The 27,017-nt window shown below is 36.7% G+C and overlaps 3 protein-coding genes across 4 annotated transcripts; 1 reads left to right on the top strand and 2 right to left on the bottom strand.

Moving 5' to 3' along the window:
• ggh (gamma-glutamyl hydrolase (conjugase, folylpolygammaglutamyl hydrolase)) lies at positions 1 to 3,850 on the top strand. The gene is made up of 9 exons (XM_079463621.1): positions 1 to 239; positions 313 to 421; positions 508 to 558; positions 645 to 729; positions 1,754 to 1,892; positions 2,214 to 2,320; positions 2,418 to 2,508; positions 2,610 to 2,744; positions 3,156 to 3,850. The coding sequence occupies exons 1-9, from the start codon at positions 140 to 142 to the stop codon at positions 3,275 to 3,277; spliced, it is 939 nt and encodes a 312-aa protein (XP_079319747.1). The 5' UTR covers positions 1 to 139; the 3' UTR covers positions 3,278 to 3,850.
• Positions 3,365 to 26,722, bottom strand: unm_hu7910 (un-named hu7910). 2 transcript variants are annotated; one of them, XM_079463603.1, is made up of 18 exons: positions 26,516 to 26,722; positions 22,993 to 23,142; positions 22,234 to 22,305; positions 13,866 to 13,913; positions 12,073 to 12,162; positions 11,947 to 11,982; positions 11,669 to 11,860; positions 11,493 to 11,578; positions 11,323 to 11,409; positions 6,460 to 6,610; positions 6,238 to 6,374; positions 6,061 to 6,159; positions 5,877 to 5,966; positions 5,659 to 5,796; positions 5,379 to 5,514; positions 4,820 to 4,911; positions 4,569 to 4,702; positions 3,365 to 4,314 (listed from the first exon to the last, which is right to left on the bottom strand). In XM_079463603.1, the coding sequence occupies exons 1-18, from the start codon at positions 26,553 to 26,555 to the stop codon at positions 4,164 to 4,166; spliced, it is 1,929 nt and encodes a 642-aa protein (XP_079319729.1). In that variant the 5' UTR covers positions 26,556 to 26,722; the 3' UTR covers positions 3,365 to 4,163. The 2 variants fall into 2 exon arrangements, with proteins under 2 accessions (XP_079319729.1, XP_079319730.1); XM_079463604.1 differs by lacking the exon at positions 26,516 to 26,722 and adding an exon at positions 25,096 to 25,298 and having other exon boundaries at positions 3,373 to 4,314.
• LOC306903108 (uncharacterized protein) lies at positions 14,868 to 21,473 on the bottom strand (the record flags this gene model as incomplete). The annotated part of the gene is made up of 4 exons (XM_079472057.1): positions 14,868 to 19,701; positions 20,173 to 20,211; positions 21,259 to 21,351; positions 21,464 to 21,473. 4 exons carry the CDS (start codon positions 21,471 to 21,473, stop codon positions 17,384 to 17,386), a joined length of 2,460 nt encoding a protein of 819 aa, XP_079328183.1. The 3' UTR covers positions 14,868 to 17,383.
• Positions 26,723 to 27,017: the final 295 nt, after the last annotated feature.

A 27,017-nucleotide genomic window follows, 5' to 3' on the forward strand; every position in this document is an offset into this window, starting at 1 on the left:
CACATTAACCATGGAAACGATCAGAAGTTGCGTCGGTCACGTGCCATTACCAATCACATGACGTGTTTACGTCACAAACCCGGAACACAACACTAGTATACCGCTGTCGTGTAGACAGACGTGCTAACTTCACGAAACCATGACGCGTATCCACCTCGTGTGTGTTTTGACCGTCGTCCATGCCGTGTTTTCAGCAACTTCAGGAGAAGACATCCGATCAAACGATCGTCCGATAATTGGTGAGTTATTGATTAAAAACAGTGTTTTCCGTTTCAGATCATTCTCGTCATTTAATCGCGTGGATGTGCGCAGGTGTTCTCGCGCAGGAGGTTTATAATCCACAGCAGGGCAGGAACTCGTATATCGCGGCATCATACGTCAAGTTTCTGGAGTCCGCGGGCGCTCGAGTGGTGCCTGTCATGTGAGTTCATAGCCGCACGAGGTCGCACTTTCTGAATAAATCATTGTTTCGACTTACATGTGCGTTATTTTTGTAATGTTTCATAGAATAAACAAGTCTGATGAAGAATACACACGTCTCTTTAAATCCATTAATGGGTGAGTGAATACAACTCTTTTGTATTTATGGAGGTGATGATGTTCGTGGAAGGATGATGTCACGCCCCCCCCCCTCCATTCTGCAGGGTTTTGTTTCCTGGTGGGGGTGTCAGTATAGAGACGTCCGGCTATTCCAGAGCAGCCGCTCTTTTCTACAGACTCGCTCTTGAGGTTGGTGTACAGATCTGGTGACTTAAACATCATCAGGATGACTGTGCATTTACTGAAGGGTTCATTCCCTGATTGCACACATACATCCGGCTTACGTCTATTTGACGTCTGCAAGACATCTACAATACATCTGCTCATCTGCAATATGTCTCGGAGACGTCTGCTGTCAGACGTCATGTATGTCTGCAAGATGTTTATGATCTAGAATGGATGAACAACAGCTCTTTCTAAGATGCTTAGCAGATGTTTTTACACAGCAGATGTTTTTAATCAGCAGATGTTCTCCAGATGTTTAGCAGACGTATTACAGACGTTCAGACGTCTCCGAGACGTATTGCAGATGAGCAAACTATGTATAGCAGATGTTTTTACACAGCAGATGTTTTTACGCAGCAGATGTTCTCCAGATGTTCAGCAGACGTATTACAGACGTTCAGACGTCTCCGAGACGTATTGCAGATGAGCAAACTATGTATAGCAGATGTTTTTACGCAGCAGATGTTCTCCAGATGTTTAGCAGACGTTCAGACATCTCAGAGACGTATTGCAGATGAGCAAACTATGTATTGCAGATGTAAATGCAGACGTGAAATAGAAAGTTTAGAAAGCAAGAATAACCTAAACGTCTTAAAAGTGTAAAAGAAATGTATTTTCTTGGTTTTCCACCCCAATGGGCTTTTTTGAGTAGCCGATACATTTACATTTAGTCATTTAGCAGATGCTTTTATCCAAAGCGAACAAAGTAACAATAACAATAGAAGCAATTTGTGCAACAGAATTACATATTACTGGTATTAAAATGCAATACTTTAATAATGTGTTTCAGAAGTTCTGTGTAATCTCTCTTAAATATTTTTCTGTCTGGTTGAGCTAAAAGGTGCCCTTTTATTTTCCTTTTTCACATTGAAACTTTGGGACGAGTCTAAAACATAAAAGCAAGGCATATTGAACGAACTTTTTTAACTTTTGTGCAATTGTACAGATGATTTATCCATAACATATTTGGGTTTGTGTGTGTTATCAGGCGAACTCAAAGGGTGATTATTTCCCTATTTTGGGAATCTGTTTAGGATTTGAGCAGCTGACACTGTTAACCAGCGGTCAGGTGTTACTGTCTCACACTTACACCAGCGGTGTTGCATTGCCACTCAACTTCACTGACGGTAAATCAACTCTATCTGCTAAATCTCTATTAGTCCAAACTTTCTGTTGTTGAATTGTGATTATTGTTAATAATTGTTTCTTAAAAAACACCTTGATTTATGCTGTTCCTTTCAATACTTTATAACACAGCTTTGTGTGCACTAAGGCACAAACTGTTCACTTTGGATGAAATTCATTTTCTAAATAAATAAATTGTATTCATTATTACAGTTTGCATGATATAACATTATGAATAGTCTACAATGACATTCATTATGTAGTTGTATTTTTTTCTTTTGGAATTTTAACCTTCAAATATATTTTGAATTGTCGTCGTTCAGAAATCAGAGACAGTCGACTCTTCAAAGAGTTTACTGGTGATCTTATGAAATCACTGGCGTCTGAATCTCTCACAGAAAACTCGCACCAGTGGAGTCTGACTACAGAGGTACTACAGCGAACCTTTGTTAAATACACAGCTGAACTGATTAATATTACGTGCTTTTGCCATGTCTCATTATGAAACGTCCAAACATTTATTTCAGAACTTTACCAAGAGTGAGAGGCTGAAGAAGTTCTACAGAGTTTTGAGTACCAACACAGATGGACAAAATGAGTTTGTGTCCACAGTGGAAGGTAAATGGCCAGAACTAAACAGTACAGTAAGAAGATGTCTAGAACGTTCCTCTGTCTGCATGAGCAATATCATCATGTACGGTTTCTCTCCATGCGTGCAGCGTATGAATTTCCAATCTATGGCACCCAGTGGCACCCGGAGAAGAATGCTTTTGAGTGGACACGGCCCTATATTCCCCACACACCTTCAGCCATTAAAACCACCTTCTACACCGCTCAGTTTTTTGTCAATGAAGGTACGGTTTACACTGCACCAACACATACGGCCATGCCTTTTGTACAACAAACACGCGTCACAGAAATATCAGGGCTGTATATCACCTTAAACGGACACATCGGTGTGTACATTACTTTCATGACAAGCATACATATACTCTATTGTGTGTGTGTGTGTGTGTGTATTTATATCGTTTTTCATATAAATCAAATATATAAGTGCACATAATAAATGCAACTTCCTTAAAAGATCCTTAAAATAGGATTGATATTCATTTTGCCACAATCTCTTTTACACTTCATTTGAGGGCATGACTGCTCTTTGTTTACGCTTTATGTTGAACACATTTATTTATAATAATATAGCACAGGGATAAGATGTCCTTTAAAGACTAACCTTTATTCCCTTCTTTATTCTGTTGATTTTACAGCGAGGAAAAATGTTCATACTTTTGGCAGCACCGAGGAAGAACAGAAGGCGTTGATCTATAACTACAATCCTGTATACACTGGAACTGAAAGCTCATTTGAACAGAAATACTTTTTTGATTAGTCCAGTACTTTATTTCATTATAATTCATGTTTTTATTTAAGTTAAGGATTGAAAGTGCATATACTGTTCCTTTGACGCTATAAAATCAACATTTTAAGATGGACTTTTATTTTGTTTTATTAAATTGACACAAAAGTACAAGGTTTTGGCATCTAGTATGTATGTAAACATTTTCATTTCATACAAAAATTTCCATGTAGTGTTTACAAAATGTTATTTAAATGAATCTCCTGAATGTCCAGGTTTAGTTTCTCCCCCAAATAATAATTAACATTAACAAGAAATACCACCTAAATAATATATTTTTACAGTATAATACTAACAACCGGGGTTGAATAAGCACTTCATTAAAATAAAACCTGGACATGTATTTTTGTGAGATTCACACATGACAGCAGTGTAGTTTTCAAGGCTGCCCAACATTGGAAAAGGCACAAAGTGAAGGATTTGTTTTCATGGCTCTGCACACAATTGCACATACAAACATACACAGTTTAACCTACAGCATACAGTGCAGTGTTCAATCACATGATATCTGTGAAATTATAAAACATTAACCTCATCGAGCGTCTTTTTCAGTAACAAGCAAGGATTGTGACTTCAGCTCCAATGATTTCTTATCTCATTGTACTTTAGCCCTCAATCTCTAAGACTTCATAGTCGAGATCTAAGCGTGCAGATCTGTTCATTTTTAAAGCCTGTCAGCATCAGTCTGTATATTGTTCTTCAACAATTCCCTTACGTTATTCATAACTATCAAAGGATTATGATAATTATACTTTAAATGGATACATTCATGGTGCCCGACGTTCAGTACCAAAGTGATGATGTGGTCCATAAAATGTGTGATGACTTCATCACAGTCTCTTGTGATTGGACGATGGCTTTATATGGGTGAGAGAGTCTGCCTCTGTGTTTGGGTGAGTTGGGGGTGCCAGACGTCCACGATGAAGATGAGTCTGTAGCTGTCTGCCTCCTGCCAGACCTCGTGCTCGAATGAGTCGTCGAATATTAAGACTTTTCCCTCCTCCCATTCCCTAAACAGACATTAAGCACAGTAACACATTCTCCGTTAAACTAGCTTAATTTTGCAATAGACATTTGACAAATGAAAATGACAGAATACTTGTTAATGCAGTGAGTAGAAAAACTTCCCTATTATCTTCACTAGATCTTAAAAGTCGTTTCAAATCTATATGTTTTATAAGTGCTGAATAAAGTTGTTTTTTGAAGCAGTTGCTGGTAAAAAAAAGAATCAATGTAGTTTGTGTACATGTGTGTTTAAACCGACCTCGTTTGGTCTGTACATCGGATCCTGCATCCCTTTTTCGGGATGATGAGGCCGAGATGCATGCGCAATCGACAGTTAGTGGGACCAGTGTGAGGCCAAACATGAGTACCGGGCTGCATCACAGAGAACTTAATCTGAAAGAGAAACACAAGCTTTCTCGTATTAAAGCAGTTTAAGTGAAATTAAAAGTGCAATCTGTGAGACGCAAGTAAAAGTTGCATTTGTGCACAGACACAAGGTGAACAAAGTACCTGGCCTCTTTTGCAACCGGTCGCTTCTGGGTAGCGTTCCAGCAGAGCGCAGGTTTTAGGGACACTCGCACATGAAGAAGGAACCTTTCGACCTGAGAAAGAGTTAAAGTCCCAGTGAAATAAAACATTTAAATCCCATTTTGTTTCAATATTGCAGCGTTTAATGTCAATAGTTTATCAATGTGGGTCATTCTCTGTTTAAATTAAGACTGCTTGTACGGAGCATCCGGTAACTATCCGGTAACCTCAACTGTCAGTCTGCTGCCAGTTTATTTCAAAATGCAACGGCTGTTTTATACGATCAATTCGCAGTAAAAAAACGCGATGTTTCTCAATCGAAATTCCGTTTCAATCGGAAATGCATCATAATAGGGAATAAAAATGCAACTTCCGGTTCACGGGGACTTTAAAGGGGTGCGTTACTTTGGATGCGTCCAAGCTCACCTACTACTGATGCAAAGATGAAACCATATATCAAGAGCATAAAAGTATAAAAACTTAATTTGTTTCTGTTTTTACATTTGATTTTCATTGCATTGGTTTATACACAGTACATTACCCTGCTGCCAGAGAGTAAACTGTCCCCAGTCTCCTTTCTCTCTCAGATTTTCATCTTCTGGTTGGAATTGTCCGCTCTTTCTGTCTATCACTGACAGAACTTCATCTCTGATGGTCAACCAGTTACGTTCCAACGTCTGGAAACCCAAGTGAACAACTGATTTGGAATGTGCTATACTTTAGATGTGCTTCATATTTAAATTGACTCTTTGCATGTGTATTTAGCTGTGGTGACCAGATGGTTTTATGATTCCAGTAACAAACAACAAACAAGTTCTCACTTTGACTAAATCTGTGTATCCAGTCTCTTTAGCCGTCCACCAGGGCTGAGCTCGGAGTCCTGGGACATTATACAGTGATCTCTGCCATACAGATGCAAAGTGACCCCGCCGATGGCCCGCCTCGTACCAGTCATACGCCTACATCAAAAACACACATGTACAATAATCACTGACTTTATCCAAACACAATATAAAGCTGAATCATCTTGAGTTCTTACACTCTTGTCTCCCATCCGCTGTAACGCATCGCCCAGGTGAAAGTAAAACCTTCCATCATCAGTACCTGGATCTCCAGTTTCCAAACCCTCCTAAACACAAACAACACATATTTGTGAAGAAGCACATGCTTGTGAACATGTTTACAGTTCTCTGCACGAGTGTGAGAGTGTGAGTTAGCATTACCCGCAGGTAAGGTATGCTCTCCTCAATCTTATTTTCGGATTTCAGTATGAAGCCATAATGCACTTTAGCAAATCCGTCATTTGGAGCAGCAGATAAAACCTTAGGAGGAATCATAAACACATTAGTCTCTCTCTTCACGCGGTCTTCACAAACACGGAAGTATATTGAGCATCTGACCTCCTCATAAACTCGCTTGGCATTCTTGTTGTCCCCGAGAAGCAGGTATGCCACCCCCAGGTCATTCTTTACACTTATGTCTTCTGGAAACATGTGCCCTAGCTTCTCCAAAGTAGCCAGAGATCCTTTTGTTCGACCTGCTCAGGGACATAAATCAAACCTCACACACACACACAGACTAACAACATGATTCAGACCGACAGAGGAACTGTGTGTGTGTACCTAAGAACTGCTGTCTGTCAGCACGTCTCTTTAATGTGGCTTTGATGAGGTCATGTGGTGCGTCCGGGAGCTCAGCCGCTTCTCTATACGTGTTAACTGCCTTTAACAGCATCTCATTACTGCGCAATTTCTCCGCCACATCATCTTCAGCCTGAACACACAGACAAAATAATTCATAAACATTCAGGGTCACCGATTGTGTCATCTTAAACCTGAAACAAACACAATGACTTTTAAATGAAAATGATGGAATAAAACATTTTGTACCGAATGGGAAAAGTGCAAAGCAGAAGTATTTTTAATGCTGGTCTCACACTGTACACTGTCAAACTCATACTGTATACTGCAATATTCATACTTTCCATTCCATCATTAATATTGTATTGTATCATTCATACTGTAAACTACCTGATCCATACCGTACTATATTATTCATACTGTAAACTACCTGATCCATACTGTACTATATCATTCATACTGTAAACTACCTGATCCATACTGTACTATATTATTCATACTGTAAACTACCTGATCCATACTGTACTATATCATTCATACTGTAAACTACCTGATCCATACTGTACTATATCATTGTTCTTTAAACTACCTGATCCATACTGTACTATATCATTCATCTGTAAACTACCTGATCCATACTGTACTATATCATTGCTCTTTAAACTACCTGATCCATACTGTACTATATCATTCATACTGTAAACTACCTGATCCATACCGTACTATATCATTCATACTGTAAACTACCTGATCCATACTGTACTATATCATTCATCTGTAAACTACCTGATCCATACTGTACTATATCATTCATACTGTAAACTACCTGATCCATACTGTACTATATCATTCATCTGTAAACTACCTGATCCATACTGTACTATATCATTCATACTGTAAACTACCTGATCCATACTGTTCTATATCATTCATACTGTAAACTACCTGATCCATACTGTACTATATCATTCATCTGTAAACTACCTGATCCATACTGTACTATATCATTCATACTGTAAACTACCTGATCCATACCGTACTATATCGTTCATACTGTAAACTACCTGATCCATACTGTTCTATATCATTCATACTGTAAACTACCTGATCCATACTGTACTATATCATTCATACTGTAAACTACCTGATCCATACCGTACTATATCATTCATACTGTAAACTACCTGATCCATACTGTACTATATCATTCATACTGTAAACTACCTGATCCATACTGTACTATGTCATTCATACTGTAAACTACCTGATCCATACTGTACTATATCATTGCTCTTTAAACTACCTGATCCATACTGTACTATATCATTCATACTGTAAACTACCTGATCCATACTGTTCTATATCATTCATACTGTAAACTACCTGATCCATACCGTACTATATCATTCATACTGTAAACTACCTGATCCATACTGTACTATGTCATTCATACTGTAAACTACCTGATCCATACTGTACTATATCATTGCTCTTTAAACTACCTGATCCATACTGTACTATATTGTTCATACTGTAAACTACCTGATCCATACTGTACTATATTGTTCATACTGTAAACTACCTTATCCATACTGTACTTTATCATTGCTCTGTAAACTACCTGATCCATACTGTACTATATCATTCATACTGTAAACTACCTGATCCATACAGTACTATATCATTCATCTGTAAACTACCTGATCCATACTGTACTATATCATTCATACTGTAAACTACCTGATCCATACCGTACTATATCATTCATACTGTAAACTACCTGATCCATACCGTACTATATCATTCATACTGTAAACTACCTGATCCATACCGTACTATATCATTCATACTGTAAACTACCTGATCCATACTGTACTATATCATTCATACTGTAAACTACCTGATCCATACTGTACTATATCATTCATACTGTAAACTACCTGATCCATACTGTACTATATCATTCATACTGTGAACTACCTGATCCATACTGTACTATATCATTCATCTGTAAACTACCTGATCCATACTGTACTATATCATTCATACTGTAAACTACCTGATCCATACCGTACTATATAATTCATACTGTAAACTACCTGATCCATACTGTACTATATCATTCATACTGTAAACTACCTGATCCATACTGTACTATATCATTTATACTGTAAACTACCTGATCCATACTGTACTATATCATTCATACTGTAAACTACCTGATCCATACTGTACTATATCATTGCTCTTAAAACTACCTGATCCATACTGTACTATATTGTTCATACTTTAAACTACCTGATCCGTACTGTACTATATCATTCATTCTGTAAACTATCTGATCCATACTGTACTATGTCATTGCTCTTAAAACTACCTGATCCATACCGTACTATATCAGTCATACTGTAAACTACCTGATCCATACTGTACTATATCATTCATACTGTAAACTACCTGATCCATACTGTACTATATCATTCATACTGTAAACTACCTGATCCATACTGTACTATATTATTCATACTGTAAACTACCTGATCCATACTGTACTATATCATTGCTCTTTAAACTACCTGATCCATACTGTACTATATCATTCATACTGTAAACTACCTGATCCATACTGTTCTATATCATTCATACTGTAAACTACCTGATCCATACCGTACTATATCATTCATACTGTAAACTACCTGATCCATACTGTACTATATCATTCATACTGTAAACTACCTGATCCATACTGTACTATGTCATTGCTCTTAAAACTACCTGATCCATACCGTACTATATCAGTCATACTGTAAACTACCTGATCCATACTGTACTATATCAGTCATACTGTAAACTACCTGATCCATACTGTACTATATCGTTCATACTGTAAACTACCTGATCCATACTGTACTATATCGTTCATACTGTAAACTACCTGATCCATACTGTACTATATCATTCATACTGTAAACTACCTGATCCATACTGTACTATATCATTCATACTGTAAACTACCTGATCCATACTGTACTATATCATTCATACTGTAAACTACCTGATCCATACTGTACTATATCATTGCTCTTTAAACTACCTGATCCATACTGTACTATATCATTCATACTGTAAACTACCTGATCCATACTGTTCTATATCATTCATACTGTAAACTACCTGATCCATACCGTACTATATCATTCATACTGTAAACTACCTGATCCATACTGTACTATATCATTCATACTGTAAACTACCTGATCCATACTGTACTATGTCATTGCTCTTAAAACTACCTGATCCATACCGTACTATATCAGTCATACTGTAAACTACCTGATCCATACTGTACTATATCAGTCATACTGTAAACTACCTGATCCATACTGTACTATATCGTTCATACTGTAAACTACCTGATCCATACTGTACTATATCGTTCATACTGTAAACTACCTGATCCATACTGTACTATATCATTCATACTGTAAACTACCTGATCCATACTGTACTATATCATTCATACTGTAAACTACCTGATCCATACTGTACTATATCATTCATACTGTAAACTACCTGATCCATACTGTACTATATAATTCATACTGTAAACTACCTGATCCATACTGTACTATATCATTCATACTGTAAACTACCTGATCCATACTGTACTATATCATTTATACTGTAAACTACCTGATCCATACTGTACTATATCATTCATACTGTAAACTACCTGATCCATACTGTACTATATCATTCATCTGTAAACTACCTGATCCATACTGTACTATATCATTCATACTGTAAACTACCTGATCCATACTGTACTATATCATTCATACTGTAAACTACCTGATCCATACTGTACTATATCATTCATACTGTAAACTACCTGATCCATACTGTACTATATCATTCATACTGTAAACTACCTGATCCATACTGTACTATATTATTCATCTGTAAACTACCTGATCCATACTGTACTATATCATTCATACTGTAAACTACCTGATCCATACTGTACTATATCATTGCTCTGTAAACTACCTGATCCATACTGTACTATATCATTCATACTGTAAACTACCTGATCCATACCGTACTATATCATTCATACTGTAAACTACCTGATCCATACTGTACTATATCATTGCTCTTAAAACTACCTGATCCATACTGTACTATATCGTTCATACTGTAAACTACCTGATCCATACTGTACTATATCGTTCATACTGTAAACTACCTGATCCATACCGTACTATATCATTCATACTGTAAACTACCTGATCCATACTGTACTATATCATTCATCTGTAAACTACCTGATCCATACTGTACTATATCATTCATACTGTAAACTACCTGATCCATACCGTACTATATCATTCATACTGTAAACTACCTGATCCATACTGTACTATATCATTCATACTGTAAACTACCTGATCCATACTGTACTATATCATTCATACTGTAAACTACCTGATCCATACTGTACTATATTATTCATCTGTAAACTACCTGATCCATACTGTACTATATCATTCATACTGTAAACTACCTGATCCATACTGTACTATATCATTGCTCTGTAAACTACCTGATCCATACTGTACTATATCATTCATACTGTAAACTACCTGATCCATACCGTACTATATCATTCATACTGTAAACTACCTGATCCATACTGTACTATATCATTGCTCTTAAAACTACCTGATCCATACTGTACTATATCGTTCATACTGTAAACTACCTGATCCATACTGTACTATATCGTTCATACTGTAAACTATACTACCAGATCATAAAACTGATGAGATTGTGGTACTGTACCTGGGCTTTGCCATAGCGACACCTGGGGCTGTGAGGGTACTGCTGAACAAGAGCTTCAAAAGCACGAAGAGACTCTTCAACTTTTCCCTGTGAAAATAAATAACATTGTGAAATACTGCTTTTTCCAAACAATTATAAGGTGGCCGCTTTTCCCAACCGTTTATTTTTACCTTCTTGCGCAGTTTCTCGGCAGCGTTAATCTCTGATTTGACCGTTTTGTCAAATTTATTGAGGAGTTTGGGTTTCTTCTTTTTGGCTGTCCATAGAGATAATTGATGACAGCATGAGATCTCCACACAACACAACATCATCAAAGCATTAACAGATTGAGCTGAACTAAACTGACCTTCAGGCTCTGCTTTAGTGTCTGCTGTGGGCTCATCCGTTGATTCTGCATCTGATGAAGATTCAGGTGTGGACACAGATTCAGACTGGGGTTGGGTTGTAGGAGGAAGGTGAACTTCATCTGGAGGACTAGAATCGTCTGTGGGGGATTTATCATTGGCTGTAGTCTCAGGTGAAGGAGTTGCCGTGGACTCTTAAACAGAAAAACATTTTGTAAAATGTGATGCATATTTTAAAAATGAAATAGAAATAATAGTGCATACAGTACATTCATGTTACCTTTTTTTTCAACAGGAAGAGATTCTGCATCTAATTCTGAAATGCAGCACAATCAGGTACACACCTATCATTAACAGTTCAGTTAAAAGCTACAAAATAATTGAAAAAGACATTTTGTAAGCTTACCTTTGGTAGAAAACACTGGTTCTTTCTCACTCACACTCGTAGCTTCAACTGTAGCTTCAAATTTAGTGTTTAGTTTAGCTTCTGATAAATCTGAAATACATGTGCATAGGTAAATATTAAAGCCAATTGTGTATGAAGTACTGCTGTAAAGTCAAGGCCATTACAATTTTACAGATATCACAACAGAAGTACACAGAAGACGTGTTAACTCTATGATACGAGAAAACATAAATAAACCCAGAAATAAATAAAGTGCATCATGTCAACCCAACAATAAACATTAAAGGAGTAGTTCACTGTAAAATAAAAATGTTACGATAATTCACTCACCCACATGTCCGTGTTTATTTCTTCTGTCAAAAACAAATGAACGGTTGTGAGGAAAACTTTCCAAAGTTCTTATCTATATAATCCACTTAAATGGGGGGATGTTGGTTAAGGTCAAAATTTCTGTTTCATTTTCCAAGAAAACGAAAAATTATATACTTTTTAAACATAAATATAAAATGGCTTGCTCTGTCTCGGAGGTCCTCCACGATACGCTTCCTTGACTTTACGCAATCACGTTCGTCAGAAAGGTTATGTGTGACGTAGATTTCAAAAGATTTAAACACCCCTGATATATACAGGAACTTGCACAAAGACATGTAACGTGTCATTCAACATCACAGCACGTTTGAACGCTCTTCTCTCTCCACACTTGTTAACACTGGGTCAGAACTTCTGCTTTCGTGACCTGAATCCGACATGATTACAGAGTAGAGATGGGAATCACATGGTTCCTCACAATATGATACGGCACTACGATAATCAAAATATTGTTTGGCAATACATCACGATAAACTATGAAAACAAAATGCCCATGAAAAGGTAAAATGCAACCTTTGTCTCTTTATTCAAGTCCACAAAACTTTTTAAAGTAAATTAATAACATATTACCAAACATTTTATGATTAATAAAAGCTTATCTTTGTAAACCGAAACATTTAAAACATTTAACACATTTAAATATTTTTATACTGGCACGTTTCGAAATTTTACAGCCCCTTATTTAAACCTGGGAACGTCTTAGTGCTAACCAGCTTAAATAAAATAGACCTAAAAAACATTTCAGTGCAGCAAAGTGCATTAAATCTAAGCACATAAACGTTCGTTCACAAATACGCATGGAGCATATTTTATTATACACGCATTCCTAAACTTTTCACTTTTCCCTCATTTGTGTGTAAAGCTCAACCCAGTGGAGTCATAATGTAATAACGCTTGGAAATAGATTAAGTGTCATGTTTTATTAATTAATTAAAATATTGATATTTGGCGCAGCAAAGGGATTCTCATATATATCGCACGGTGAAGGACGATGATATCGTCATATCGATATATTGTCACACCCCCATTACAGAGTAAGTGAACTCATGGACGCGCTACATGGAGGCACTCTGAGCCAGTGCTTGACATATATTGATGTTTAAAAAAGTATAATTTTTTTAGTTGTCTTGGAAAATCGTTTCACTAGACAACACCTTTATTCATTGGCTTTTGTCGAGCTGTGATGAAACTAAAATTTGGACCTTAACCAACAGCTCCCCGTTTAAGTGCATTATAAGGAGAAGAACACTGGACAGCTTTCCTCAAAGCCTAAATTTGTTTTCGACAACAGAAATAAACACACGCACACGCGTATGACATGTGGGTGAGTGAATTATCATGAAACTTTTATTTTCAAGTGAACTACACCTTTAAAAGCAAACATTACTACTGTGCATTACTCACAGAAAACTGAGAATTCTTACCTTTTTCTAAAGGCTTCTCGTGTGATGTCATGGGTCTTTCTGATAGACCTGTATAAATGCAATACACAGTCCCGATATGAATGCAAGACAATAAAGATGAATTTGACTCATAGCATTATTTCTTCAAACATTTCAATAGATATCATGAAAATATAGTTATTGTCATGTAGTTAAAAACTGATATTGACAGCCTTAATATATTTAATTTATAAAGAGAACTACAGTTGCATGTTGTGTGCAGTATAGTAGGAAAAGTGAGGTAGTATGCCATTTTAAACATACTAATAGTTTCTTATGACGACAAAATATTGTTGTGAACGTCTTGTTCCACACAGGTGACTTATGTTGTATGTATTGATGTCCATTGTTTACTGTGTCCTTTGTATTGTGAAAAGGTGGAAAAATAATTGAAGAATATTTAAATGAATAAAGATGTCTAACTAACTAGTTCCAGTCTTTTCATTCATTGTGAAAGAGAATACAAGCGTAAAGGAGTAAACCAAACTACACTCTTTTAGACCTTTCTAGGTGAAAACATGAGGGCTTTCAATGTTTAATCGCAATTAAAAGTCTGCGTTTGCATAACATTATCTGTGTACCGGCATATTCATATAAACACAGACACATACATAAATATAAAGAACGTTCTATTTAAGTTATGTAAATATGTTCTTATATTTCTATGTATGTTTTTTCTATATATACACACTTGTATATATAAATATATATGTGTGTGTTTGTCTATAAATACAAAATTAATATGCAGAGTACACTGACGTATATTATGTAAACACAAACTTTTATTCTGGATGCGATAAATCGAAATGAATCATTTGACAGCCCTAGAAAACATACTACAACAACTTATAATAACATTTGCAGGATTTTCAGATGCAGAATCCCAAAATGTAAATACATCAAAGCCAAGTCATAACACACGCACAGAAGAGTAAATCAGGCCATGTATCAAACAGACCAAATACATACTGTATATTTAAAAATAATTTCACATTTATTGGAAACAACTATCTACAGTTAACTCATAAACGTCTCACAGTTGTTTAATGAAAATAATTCTTGCTAAAGAACTCTTTCCTTGCCATTGACGAGATATCTCGTCATCAAAAAATGAACCGATCCCTGCCAAAGACAAGTTTTTACGGCAATCAGTGTTTCTTTCATTACAGAAAATGTAAGCCATCAAATTTTAGTGAACTTTTTTTAAAGTCTGGCGGGGAAAGAGTTAAAGAATGTATTAAAGGTGATGCGTTTAATCTTTTATTAAATGTCTGATATCCAATTTCCATATGCAGACTCAAAATAAATAAACAAAAAGTCTGAACGCTGTGCGCTTTCTGGTACTACTTTGTTTGAACAATCCGACATGTCCACTGTTTTAAAAGCTTAGTATAATCATTAATTTCACAATGAAACTCTTTACACATTACACACACACCCGTTAATCCATTAGCCATACAATAACTAGCACATAGGTCAATCTTAAATAGTTTTACTTAAAGAACAAAAGGAACACTGGATCAAGTTCTCAGTACACTGGATAATAAACACCCAACGTAAACAAATATAAAAGCCCTGACACACTGAAAAGAAATGAGTGGGACTCAAGTGTGTTTACATGTATAACAAAATCACCTCGTTCAAATAAAACAACAACAACACTTTTGCATGAGATCTTAAGATCTAAACAGACTAAAAATAAAAACAGACTAATTGATTTTCAAATATGTGCACCTTTAAAATTAATGTCACACCGAAGGATTGCAACCGAAAAAAGGAAAAACCCTTTAAGATTAAAGATTAAAATGATGAACAGATGAAAAGAAATGTACAAAATTACAGCTGCTTCATGTATTACTTATAAATTGCTTAAGCCGTGGACATGGTCAGACATGTTATTTGTTACCAAAGATATTGCTTGTAAATTATTCTGATGTTTCATAGTAATAAATGAAACACATTTCATCTTGAATTATGTTAATAACACTTTAAAATAGTCATTTTGACTTTCATAAACTCAGCAGTATCCTGTTTTTATATAGGCCTATGGTAATCTAATTCATGGATGTTCAGAAAGCATGGTCAACATCTGCATCTACATAACATCTATATAAGTTGCTATATGTGTTTTTTTATTTTATTTTATGCTATATATGTATTAGTACAGTGTACAATGCCACAAGAATTTCTTCTGTAACAAAGAACTTTTCATTTTTTCTCTGCCCACACGTCCATGTTGACAGTCTGTCTAAATGCTGAACTCGTGAGGTGTAAGCAGTGATTTACACAAATGTGAGATTATAAATTTCATGCATTTTCGATTTCAGATTTCCAAAATTGAATTATGCTGCCTGTATGAACGAAGTCAAACTACAAGCTAAGGTATTTAACTACCATACTACAAATGACGAGCAAAAAAAAGCTCCCTTCATTAAGGGTGTGTTCACATACGCCATGTTTGGTGCGTTTAAAACGAACTCTTGTGCGATTGCTCTGTTAGTGCGGTTTATTTGTGTAAATGTGAACGCTGCCACACGAACCCTGGTGCGCACCGCTGAAACGATGGGTCGCAGTCCACTATCATATGAACTCTGACGCAGTTCGACTGAAATATGAACGAAACACAAAAACAGGATAACAATGTACAACCCAAAAGTCAAGTGATTTGGTAATATTAAAGGATTGTTTATTAGATGTGTAAGTGCGCATGTAAGGGAGGAATTCCTGGCACTGTTATGATTGCGATAAACACTTCAAGAAGTCTTCACGAGTTACCAGCTTGCTAAAAATAACCTCATACGGCAGGCATACACTGAGCATGTACAACTCTGCACACACAGCATTGTTTTGGATGTTTAGTAAGTTCTGTTTTAAATATAAATCATAAAAGCTGTCCAATCACGTTGCGCCTTTACACGTAAGCTGATAGGTTCGATATCTTTAGGATCGGTGCGAACTAGGACTAAATTTATTTATTTATTTTCTGGTCCGGACCAAAATAACCAAACTCCAAATATGAACGCACCCTTAACTTAAGTAAAGAAGACGATGCCAGATAATGTTATTCTGTGATTAAAGCAGGATTTATCCGGCACAAATAATAACGTCAGCAGCATTAAACTTCAGTAAATTATTTCAAAAGGCAAAGAAAAACGTGCAAGCAACACTAATTGATAAAAATTACTCTAAAACAGTAACAAGACAACAGAGGCTGGAATTTTGCACAGGGACAAATCAATGAAATATTAATTGAATCAATAAATCGATTTACGATTTTTCTTTAAATCATCTTCCCACTTGAGATGGAGTTTAGCTGAGCACATCTAAAGTTTAGCCTCAGTTAACTCATCTGTAAAGCTGTGTGTGTTGAGCTACACCAGCGTGTACTGTAACTTATTACTGCTACACTGTTTCTGTCACATTACAGGATAAGTTTAACTCCTCAACACCGCCCCGGGTGTAAATCACCTCCATTCAAATCACCAGCGGTGATGTCATCTTCACTTTCTGTTTCTCTTATTGGAGGATTTCAGAAGACCGCGGGTAGATATCTTTTCATCTTGGCTGTTTTCATTAGCTGTGTCCTTCTCGTTTTCTGATTGGTTAGATTTCCGTCCATGTCCCTTAGCTGTCTTGTCTTTTGTCGTCTTCTCTTTGTCTTTTTCTGTCTCAGATAGTTTTTCTTTTACATCTTTGCCTTGTTCATTCTTTTCCTTCACTTTTTCTTTCTCCGATCTTTCTTTCTCTGTCATTTCTTTGGCTAGTTTCTCTTTCTCTTCTTTTTCTTTCTCCAATCTCTCTTTTTCTGCTTTTTCTTTGGCTAGTTTCTCTTTCTCTGCTTTTTCTTTCTCCAATCTCTCTTTCTCTGCTTTTTCTTTGGCTAGTCTCTCTTTCTCTGCTTTTTCTTTGGCTAGTTTCTCTTTCGCTGCTTTTTCTTTGGCTAGTCTTTCTTTCTCTACCTTTTCTTTGGCTAGTCTCTCTTTCTCTGCTTTTTCTTTGGCTAGTTTCTCTTTCTCTGCTTTTTCTTTGGCTAGTCTCTCTTTCTCTGCTTTTTCTTTGGCTAGTTTCTCTTTCTCTGCTTTTTCTTTGGCTAGTCTCTCTTTCTCTGCCTTTTCTTTCTCCAATCTCTCTTTCTCTGCTTTTTCTTTGGCTAGTTTCTCTTTCTCTGCCTTTTCTTTCTCCAATCTCTCTTTCTCTGCTTTTTCTTTGGCTAGTTTCTCTTTCTCTGCCTTTTCTTTGGCTAGTCTTTCTTTCTCTGCTTTTTCTTTGGCTAGTCTCTCTTTCTCTGCTTTTTCTTTGGCTAGTCTTTCTTTCTCTGCCTTTTCTTTCTCCAATCTCTCTTTTTCTGCCTTTTCTTTGGCTAGTCTCTCTTTCTCTGCTTTTTCTTTGGCTAGTCTTTCTTTCTCTGCTTTTTCTTTGGCTAGTTTCTCTTTCTCTGCTTTTTCTTTGGCTAGTTTCTCTTTCTCTACCTTTTCTTTGGCTAGTCTCTCTTTCTCTGCTTTTACTTTGGCTAGTCTCTCCTTCTCTACCTTTTCTTTGGCTAGTCTCTCTTTCTCTGCCTTTTCTTTCTCCAATCTCTCTTTTTCTGCCTTTTCTTTGGCTAGTCTTTCTTTCTCTGCTTTTTCTTTGGCTAGTCTCTCTTTCTCTACCTTTTCTTGGGCTAGTCTCTCTTTCTCTGCCTTTTCTTTCTCCAATCTCTCTTTTTCTGCCTTTTCTTTGGCTAGTCTTTCTTTCTCTGCTTTTTCTTTGGCTAGTCTCTCTTTCTCTGCCTTTTCTTTCTCCAATCTCTCTTTTTCTGCCTTTTCTTTGGCTAGTCTCTCTTTTTCTGCCTTTTCTTTGGCTAGTCTCTCTTTTTCTGCCTTTTCTTTGGCTAGTCTCTCTTTTTCTGCCTTTTCTTTGGCTAGTCTCTCTTTCTCTGCCTTTTCTTTGGCTAGTCTCTCTTTCTCTGCCTTTTCTTTCTCCAATCTCTCTTTTTCTGCCTTTTCTTTGGCTAGTCTCTCTTTCTCTGCCTTTTCTTTCTCCAAACTCTCTTTTTCTGCCTTTTCTTTGGCTAGTCTCTCTTTTTCTGCCTTTTCTTTGGCTAGTCTCTCTTTCTCTGCCTTTTCTTTGGCTAGTCTCTCTTTCTCTGCCTTTTCTTTGGCTAGTTTATCTTTTTCTGCTTTTTCTTTGGCTAGTCTCTCTTTTTCTGCCTTTTCTTTCTCCAATCTCTCTTTTTCTGCCTTTTCTTTCTCCAATCTCTCTTTTTCTGCCTTTTCTTTGGCTAGTTTCTCTTTCTCTGCTTTTTCTTTGGCTAGTCTCTCTTTCTCTGCTTTTTCTTTGGCTAGTCTCTCTTTTTCTGCCTTTTCTTTGGCTAGTTTCTCTTTCTCCGCTTTTTCTTTGGCTAGTTTCTCTTTCTCTGCTTTTTCTTTGGCTAGTTTCTCTTTCTCTGCTTTTTCTTTGGCTAGTTTCTCTTTCTCTGCTTTTTCTTTGGCTAGTTTCTCTTTCTCTGCTTTTTCTTTCTCCAATCTCTCTTTTTCTGCTTTTTCTTTCTCCAATCTCTCTTCTTCCACTTTCTCTTTCTCCAGTCTATCTGTCTCTCTCCTCAGCCTCTCCTGTTCTATTCGCTCTCGTTCCTCTCTGAGTTTAGCTTCAGACTCCTCCTTGGCTTTCTTAGCAGAGAGAGCAGCTTGTTTCTCCTCCTCCTCTTTTGCCAAAACACTACGGACCTCAGCAAGGGCTAGTTTGGCGATCTTTTTGGCTTCGATCTTCTCGTGAATCATTCGTAGTTGCTCCTTCAGAGCCGCTTTCAGCTTTCGCCCGATATCTCTAGTGGGAGGCTCTGAGAATGAGGGGACAGAACACCAGGTTCACATCTCAGAAGATTTATCTTGCTTCGCCCATGCAAACGTCAATACTGTATATCAAGATGCTGAGCCGTTTATGTCCGAGTAAGTAGGTCAAGAACACACACACCAAAATCTGTAACCCACCTAAAATGTACTGTACTTCACATTTTCTACTTTAAAGAGCTATGAAGGAAGTCAAACATTGTTTTCTAAACACATCTTTGCCTTTCAAAACCACTATTAAGTAGGCCACAGACTGTAGCAAAAAGCACATGCAAAGATTTATAGGCAGTTTTAGTGTCCCTACACAGTAGGTATAGGTAGTCACAACTTAAACACGGTAGTCTATCAACAACAATTCAAACAAAACATCTTTTCACACCAGTTGTCCTTAAAGATGCAATAAAGCATGCACAGAAAGGCTTGTTCATTGTGCTTCTGACAGCAAAACCCATGCTAGGTACCTCTTTCCTTCTCTGGCCCCACTTCTTTTGATCTCTCATCTGCATTGAAGGTGGGACACACATTAAATTATGACTTTTGTCTATAAGTAAGATCTGTGATAGCTGTAACAATCAACAACCAACACAACACAACAACAATCCAGTATTCAATACTGATCCAATTCACAGGATTTCAGGTACATACACCTTACATAGGCAATTTGGCAAAGCGCTACGACATGGAAGCCAACACTGCTCGGTCCAGACAGATGACAAAACAGCAAACTCTTCACACAAGACGGAAGAAAACACCCAACACCAACAGAATGGGACAAATTAACGTTTACAGTATATTTGACCCAACAGAGGGTTAAAACAACCCAGCTATATTTATATAGCTAAGTTTATTTATAACCCAATGGTTGGGTTCATGTCTTTTTGACCCAATGCTTAAGTTAAAAATAACCTAGGATTTTTTTAATCAATTCTACAAAGCAGAGAAGCCTTTTTACATTATTTGCCTTCCTTGGATGTATTTCCAGTGAACCAATTGCAAGAGACATGCAGCCTCCGTATGTCCAAAGAATACTGTATGTCCCTATAAAAGGCAACATATCCAACAAAGGCCATGCACATATTATGTTGCCAGAAAATTCAAGGGATAGTTCACACAAAAACAAACATTCCACCATCATTTATTCAACCTCATGGGGTTCAAAACCTATATGACATTTTGAGAAATGTCTCAGTGGTTATGTGTCCATGCAATGGAAGTCAATAGGGTCTAATGTTATTTGGTTACAAATGTTCTTCTAAACATCATTTGTGATCAGAAGAAGTAAGGCATACAGGTTTGACATGAAGATGTGTAAATGATGAAAGAATTTTCCTTTTTGATAAGATGATTCCTTTCAGGCTCACAAATTAATTTGCTGCACAGTCGATCAACTATGCATGCAAAAAAACAAGTAAGAACACAACTTTTCTTTACAGATCTGACATGACACACTAACATGCCCGTTTCTTTTAACTGCTTTTGTATACTGTTGGAAGCAAACACCAGACACACAGACAACAGCGTCTTTAGAATCATCGAAATGCAATTACAAGTGAGCTTGGACTGGACTGCTTGGACACTGGCTTCCTCTGCTGATATATCTTTTCTTGGGGGTTTCTCTTTAGTGACCACCGTAGCATTCTCTGATTTAGAAAGGAAGAAGGTTTCACTTTTAATTAGAAAACGCACACACACACAAATAAAATAAAATAGACTCAATAAGCAAACCTCCTAGCCAAAATACACACAGATCACCTCGAGACATGTAAACTATCTGACAAGACGGACAGACCGAGAGAAAATGTGTGGTTTGGAGAACCACAGCTTCTGCTTTAATTCAAACACAGACCACCACTTCCCTTATTTTATGTCTGAGAAATGCATAAAAAAGGAAGATGTAAAAAACAAGAAACAACAAAGAGAGGATATAAAATATTCACGAAAAAGAGGAATGCAGATGACCAGAGTGAATATGCCCTTAAAAAACATTCCCACTTTTGATTTATCTTTCATAATCCAGACCAAAGACGTGCTAACAGCACGAGATGTGCAATACAGAAAGTAAATAATAACTACAGGAAGTGTTTGCATGCAGATACAACAGTTAATGGGGGTGTAAGCCGTTTAAAAAAAATTACACATTACATATATTTTATTTTGTTTATTACATGGACACTCAATGTTTGGTGTCATCTGATATTCTTTCCCAACACTTAACTGAGATTAACTGATCTCAACTGATCTCAGGCCGCTCATCTGGAGAACTTTAATGTATTTATAGATTTGGTTGAAGATCCGAAGACGTTCAGTGTACTACAAATATGTGTTTACAACCCTGTATTTGAAAAGACATCCACTTCTGTCATGGACACTTTGAGTCTTTGAATCAAAAGCAAATAAATATTTTTGCTGCGAGATTAAATTTACCAGATGGTTTTCAATTTAACTCTTTCTACTGTTTATATAATGTGACACTTTGAGTATAAATAGTTAGTCGGTCATGCAGGAAAAGGAACAGCGCTTACCCAACAAAACTTTGGCATCTTCTACATCGAAGTCTCCATCACCATCGGCATCATACAGTCCTCCAAGAGTGCCTTCAGTTAAGCAGAGGAGAAAAGATGTGATTCATTGCATGTAAAATACCATAGAACATCATAACCCACTGTTTGATAGGTCTTATACAGGCACAATCTACTATCTACATGTATGTTAAGCCACTTTGCAACAATGCAAAATTGTGAAAAGCGCTATATAAATAAATTTGAATCGAATAGCTGATCTAGGGGATCTTCTAGTTTCACAACTAATGGCCTCTCCAGATTACACAATCTTTTTCATCTGATATGATGTCACTGTGTCAGATTTTGCTATTTTGACTTTGCAAATCTTGACATGTCGCTCCCAAGAAACAATGGCAGACTATGCGTGTCCTCCCGACGAGAATGGGTTTTTGTCTTTTACAACGTGGGTGACGTTGAGGAAACATCATACAGACATGAGTTATGTTGCCATTACTCGACAAACTTTTCCTCGATTGCATTGTCACCACTGTTTGTCCTGCACTTCGCCACGTTTGAATGTTGTGTACGGAAGAGCTTCGTGCTCGACGCCCCATGTCTTTACAAATTACTACGATGTCCTTCGAAATGCAAATCGGGCCAAAGTGGGCTAAAGATTGCCAACTTTTCTCAGTTACCAATGGAAATTTGAGTTCTAGTTCTTGGTTCTAGTCTGGTCTGAATTAAATAAGAAACAACAAATGTTTTTAAAACCGTACTTACCAACCACATTGTCATAGTCAACCAGGTCAAACCAGACGACTCCTACAGATAGCCAAACACCCAGCATAGCCAGCACAAACAGCCAACTGAAGATAGAGTGCCCTTGGGCCTTCTTATCGCTCTTAACGGCTGTATTTACCGTTGGAGAATCTGGGGACACACACACAAGCAAATGAGTACATACAGTGTCATATCAGTTCATGAAAACGAAGTTAAAAGTAAGAAATCTTTTACCAAAAAAAGAAAAGGTTTTTCTATGTTTTTGGCAGCTATGAAGAGTTAACACTAGATGATCTGACTTTGTCTTTCCCTGATTCTCTGCAAGTATCTATAACACTCTCTAAAATGTGATCTGATCAGATCAAAATGTAAAAAGACCACAGGGAATGTCACACTCACAGAGGCAAATGACAAAGGGTTAAAAAATAACCTCAGGATCATGTAACAGACTGTACTTGACTGAGAAGGTCATCTGTGTGTAAAATGCACACGCGCAAACACAGGTGTTTTGCACATAGCACTGGTGGTACAGAGGTTTAAAATATTGTAGCACAGTCCAAACAGTTCTATCACAAGTATAAAATGTCTGTTGACATCTTTAAATGTCCAGTTTATCACACAAATAGACAGGTAACTGACAAATTACATTTATTTATATAGAGATGGATAAATTAGGGCCATATTATTATTTGTTTCCCTAAATTACCCCCCAAAATTTTTTTCATAAGTTCTGTACTATACAAAAGTAATATATTTGTCCACATAAAAATACTGTAGTATCACTGATCTATATAAATGACTGGATTGCGCCTAGAACGCTAAACAAACAGCAAGACGCCACCGGAAGCAATCGTGCCGCCATCTTGGTATGTCCAACTGACAGAGCACGCCATTGACTTATAGTCTAAGTGACGATCTAAAATAATCAGTTTTTCAGCTCATTAGATGCGTGATTCATTTTTAGTTCACATGTGTGTTTTTTCCTATGTTTATGTTTATTTTGGGCAGAATTACAATTGTAATGGCACATGTGTAAATGTTTAGAAATGAAGCTTTATGACTTAAAGAACATTATAATATATACAAAACATAATATAATATATTATTTTTATGTTGACAAATATATTACTTAAGTATGTACTACAGTTTATTTTTCATCTAAGTGTTCAGGTTAACAGGACTTTTATTTTGACGGGTCAACGCGAAGACGTTTGAGTATGTGCTATATTTGAATGTAGCTTTTCTCAAACTGTGAAATGCTTTTAAAAAGTCAATTCTCAGAGAAACTCTGAAGTTTTTGTTCATGTCCTCCTTAAACAGTGAGCTGCATACAAGCCCCTGTCATGTGTGTGGTATGTTCAACTGTATAGCTCATCCTCTCATACATGCAGAACAGCCAGGTGACATATGTAATCATCTGGATTCCGCGTCTGCATTTATAGTTATATGGACCCAATGCAGCCATAAAACAAACAAAAAGTTTACTTTAAGTAAAATAATGGTGAGCCATTGCTTAACGTCACACACAGGCAAACCCAATGACAAAAACACTTTACACAAAACACACAGCTCTGTCTAATGCACTTGGCAAACGCACGCTTGCTACACAGAGAAATGTATTCTTTGCACAGACCAATTTTTCTGTAGCACGTGCAAACATGCATTAATATTCTCTCTGATGCTTCTATATTTTATTTGATGGGGGTGTGGCTACATAAATGTGGGTGTGGTTTCACAGGGTCAACAGGGGTACTGTAATGGTGCATTTCAATGATTAGCCAGTGCAAATTCAACCAATCATCACACTACAACAATTAGTAAATCAATTAGATGTATTTACTTCCATGACATGCTACAAATGTTATGGCACAATATATTAGTTACAAGCTTTTGCAATTCATTCTTTGCGAAATATATGAAGTATGAACCCAACACGACGTACAAAAAAAGGCAAAAACACACAGATGGTTTAGATTTCATGCTCATACAAGCACTGAATTTGACAACCCAATATGAAACGTTATGCTATATCCAACAGTTTAATATAATATCACCGACTCCACACCATCCAAATGCAATTAATTTCTAACCACATCAGTCTACCTGTCATTTTAGCTCCGTCCACACTGGTTTCCTCCATTTTTGTGGGTTTCTAGCCTTGGTGAATCTTTTTTCCGCTCTCATGAAACACCTCTGCCTGGCTCAGCTGCAATTCGATATATGCACGGCCTGCTGGGTATTTTTAGTGCGGCTGTGCGCACACCCTCTTTAAACCTCATATGGAGACAACAGTTATAGCCAAACACACGCACATGCACCTTGACACAATTGACACTTTGCTAAGGCCTCCCCACACCACTTAGTTCCTGTTGCTAGGTCCAAAAAGTTCTTAAACTAGCACTTACTGTGGAGAACTCAATAGCAATCTTACGGGATAATTGTAATAATATCGTGTATTCTATAATAGACTACACAGCTTTCCTGTAGCTCAGTGGTAAGAGCATTATGTTAACAATACAAGGTTGTGTGTTGGACCCCAGCGGATTGTAGATAACTGTGTATAAATGTATAGGATAATGCAATGTAAGTCACTTTGGATAAAAGCATCTGCCAAATGCCTAAATGTAAATAATACAGCCATACAATGCACTTTAGAATTTTCCTGTTTGTTATGAACATTTTTATTATTATATATTATTGTCGGTCATGATGTCATCTTTATTTATTGTCTGAAACTACGCAAAATAGACCTGACTGGATCAAAAGGGTTGTGGTACAGCGTGTCACATCAAATACACAAATTTGTTCAAAACAAACACGTTCTGCACATCGACCAAATACAGAAAAACGAGAACAGATCTGTTCCGACTTCCTACATTTTGCTCTTCTGTAATCTAAATGTACGTAAATGAAATAACAAGAAGTTCACATAGTTAACTCATTTAAGAACAAAACTGTAGTCTTGTGTAGAGTCTTCACATTTGGGAATGAAACAGTGGCAGGCACTTGTGGATTATTGGGGTTTATTTTAAGATTTGATTTATACGATAATACAGTGTGTAACAAATACTTTACAAACCTTACAGTATTGCTAAACAAAGTTTTGAGGTGGAGCTTAGTAAAGAGTCAATTATGACAATGTTAACACATACATGTAATGCTCTTACGTGATTGCGGTATATTACACAAAAACACCAATAAAACAGTACTATAGTACTTAGAGTAGGTACTATGGTAAAGTGGCGATATCCTATTATAATACCACGGTATGAAGCACGATATTTTAACGGCCATAGACTTGTACAACGGCAGAGAGGGCATCCTCCTCATTCAAACATAGCAAAATATCAGGTTTATAATATGTAATAAACAAACCAACACGTGTGTGCATATCTTTCTCCTTCATTTAACACTATAAGTGATTATATACATACATACGTCACACAAATACGTTGTAAATCATCTTTGCGCCCTCAGCATCATCAACAAATGTTTTACTGTATAAGAAACATCTTAATTTTACCTTTCCTGGCCTGAGAGCGAAGAGTTTTCTTCTGGCCCATGTTTTAAATAATGTAGTGATGTGAATATTGAGCTATATATGAACTGAGCAACAGTTCCGTTTAAAACTTATAATAAGACTCGAGTAGAAATCTCACACAAATCTCACATCCAGCTGAGGTAAAGCGGAACCAGTCTTCTTTTGATGGACGTGGAAGGGGTCCAATACGAATCCGCCATACAAGGCGTCACGGAACCAATCAGCGATCAGTTCTCCTGCTCCCGCCCACTTGGCGAGTTACTGAACAATAACGTGTCAGTGATCACGCCGACGTGTTCTCGCGAGAGCTCAGTGTCTTAAAACTAATAATAAAGTTCGTTTTTTAACGGAGATACATGCACTTTTTTATATGTTTATTTATTGTAAATTTGTATTTATATGATTTCTCCGTTAAATCTCAAAAATACTTACAATAATTGTAACTTTATTAGAGTGTATAAGCAAGATCGCAAATATAAAGTGC

This window comes from Barbatula barbatula (assembly GCF_947034865.1).
Source record: "Barbatula barbatula genome assembly, chromosome: 1".
NCBI classification, from domain to species: Eukaryota; Metazoa; Chordata; class Actinopteri; order Cypriniformes; family Nemacheilidae; genus Barbatula; species Barbatula barbatula.

Excerpts from the sequence above, each read along its gene's own strand:
- unm_hu7910 (XM_079463603.1), bottom strand. The coding sequence starts at position 26,555 with ATGGGCCAGAAGAAAACTCTTCGCTCTCAGGCCAGGAAAG. Across the intron at positions 6,160-6,237 it reads CCAAGCGAGTTTATGAGGAG|GTTTTATCTGCTGCTCCAAA; the intron begins GTCAGATGCTCA and ends ATTCCTCCTAAG. Across the intron at positions 5,967-6,060 it reads AGAGCATACCTTACCTGCGG|GAGGGTTTGGAAACTGGAGA; the intron begins GTAATGCTAACT and ends GTTTGTGTTTAG.
- ggh (XM_079463621.1), top strand. The coding sequence starts at position 140 with ATGACGCGTATCCACCTCGTGTGTGTTTTGACCGTCGTCCATGCCGTG. Across the intron at positions 240-312 it reads AAACGATCGTCCGATAATTG|GTGTTCTCGCGCAGGAGGTT; the intron begins GTGAGTTATTGA and ends GGATGTGCGCAG. Across the intron at positions 2,321-2,417 it reads AGTGGAGTCTGACTACAGAG|AACTTTACCAAGAGTGAGAG; the intron begins GTACTACAGCGA and ends CATTTATTTCAG.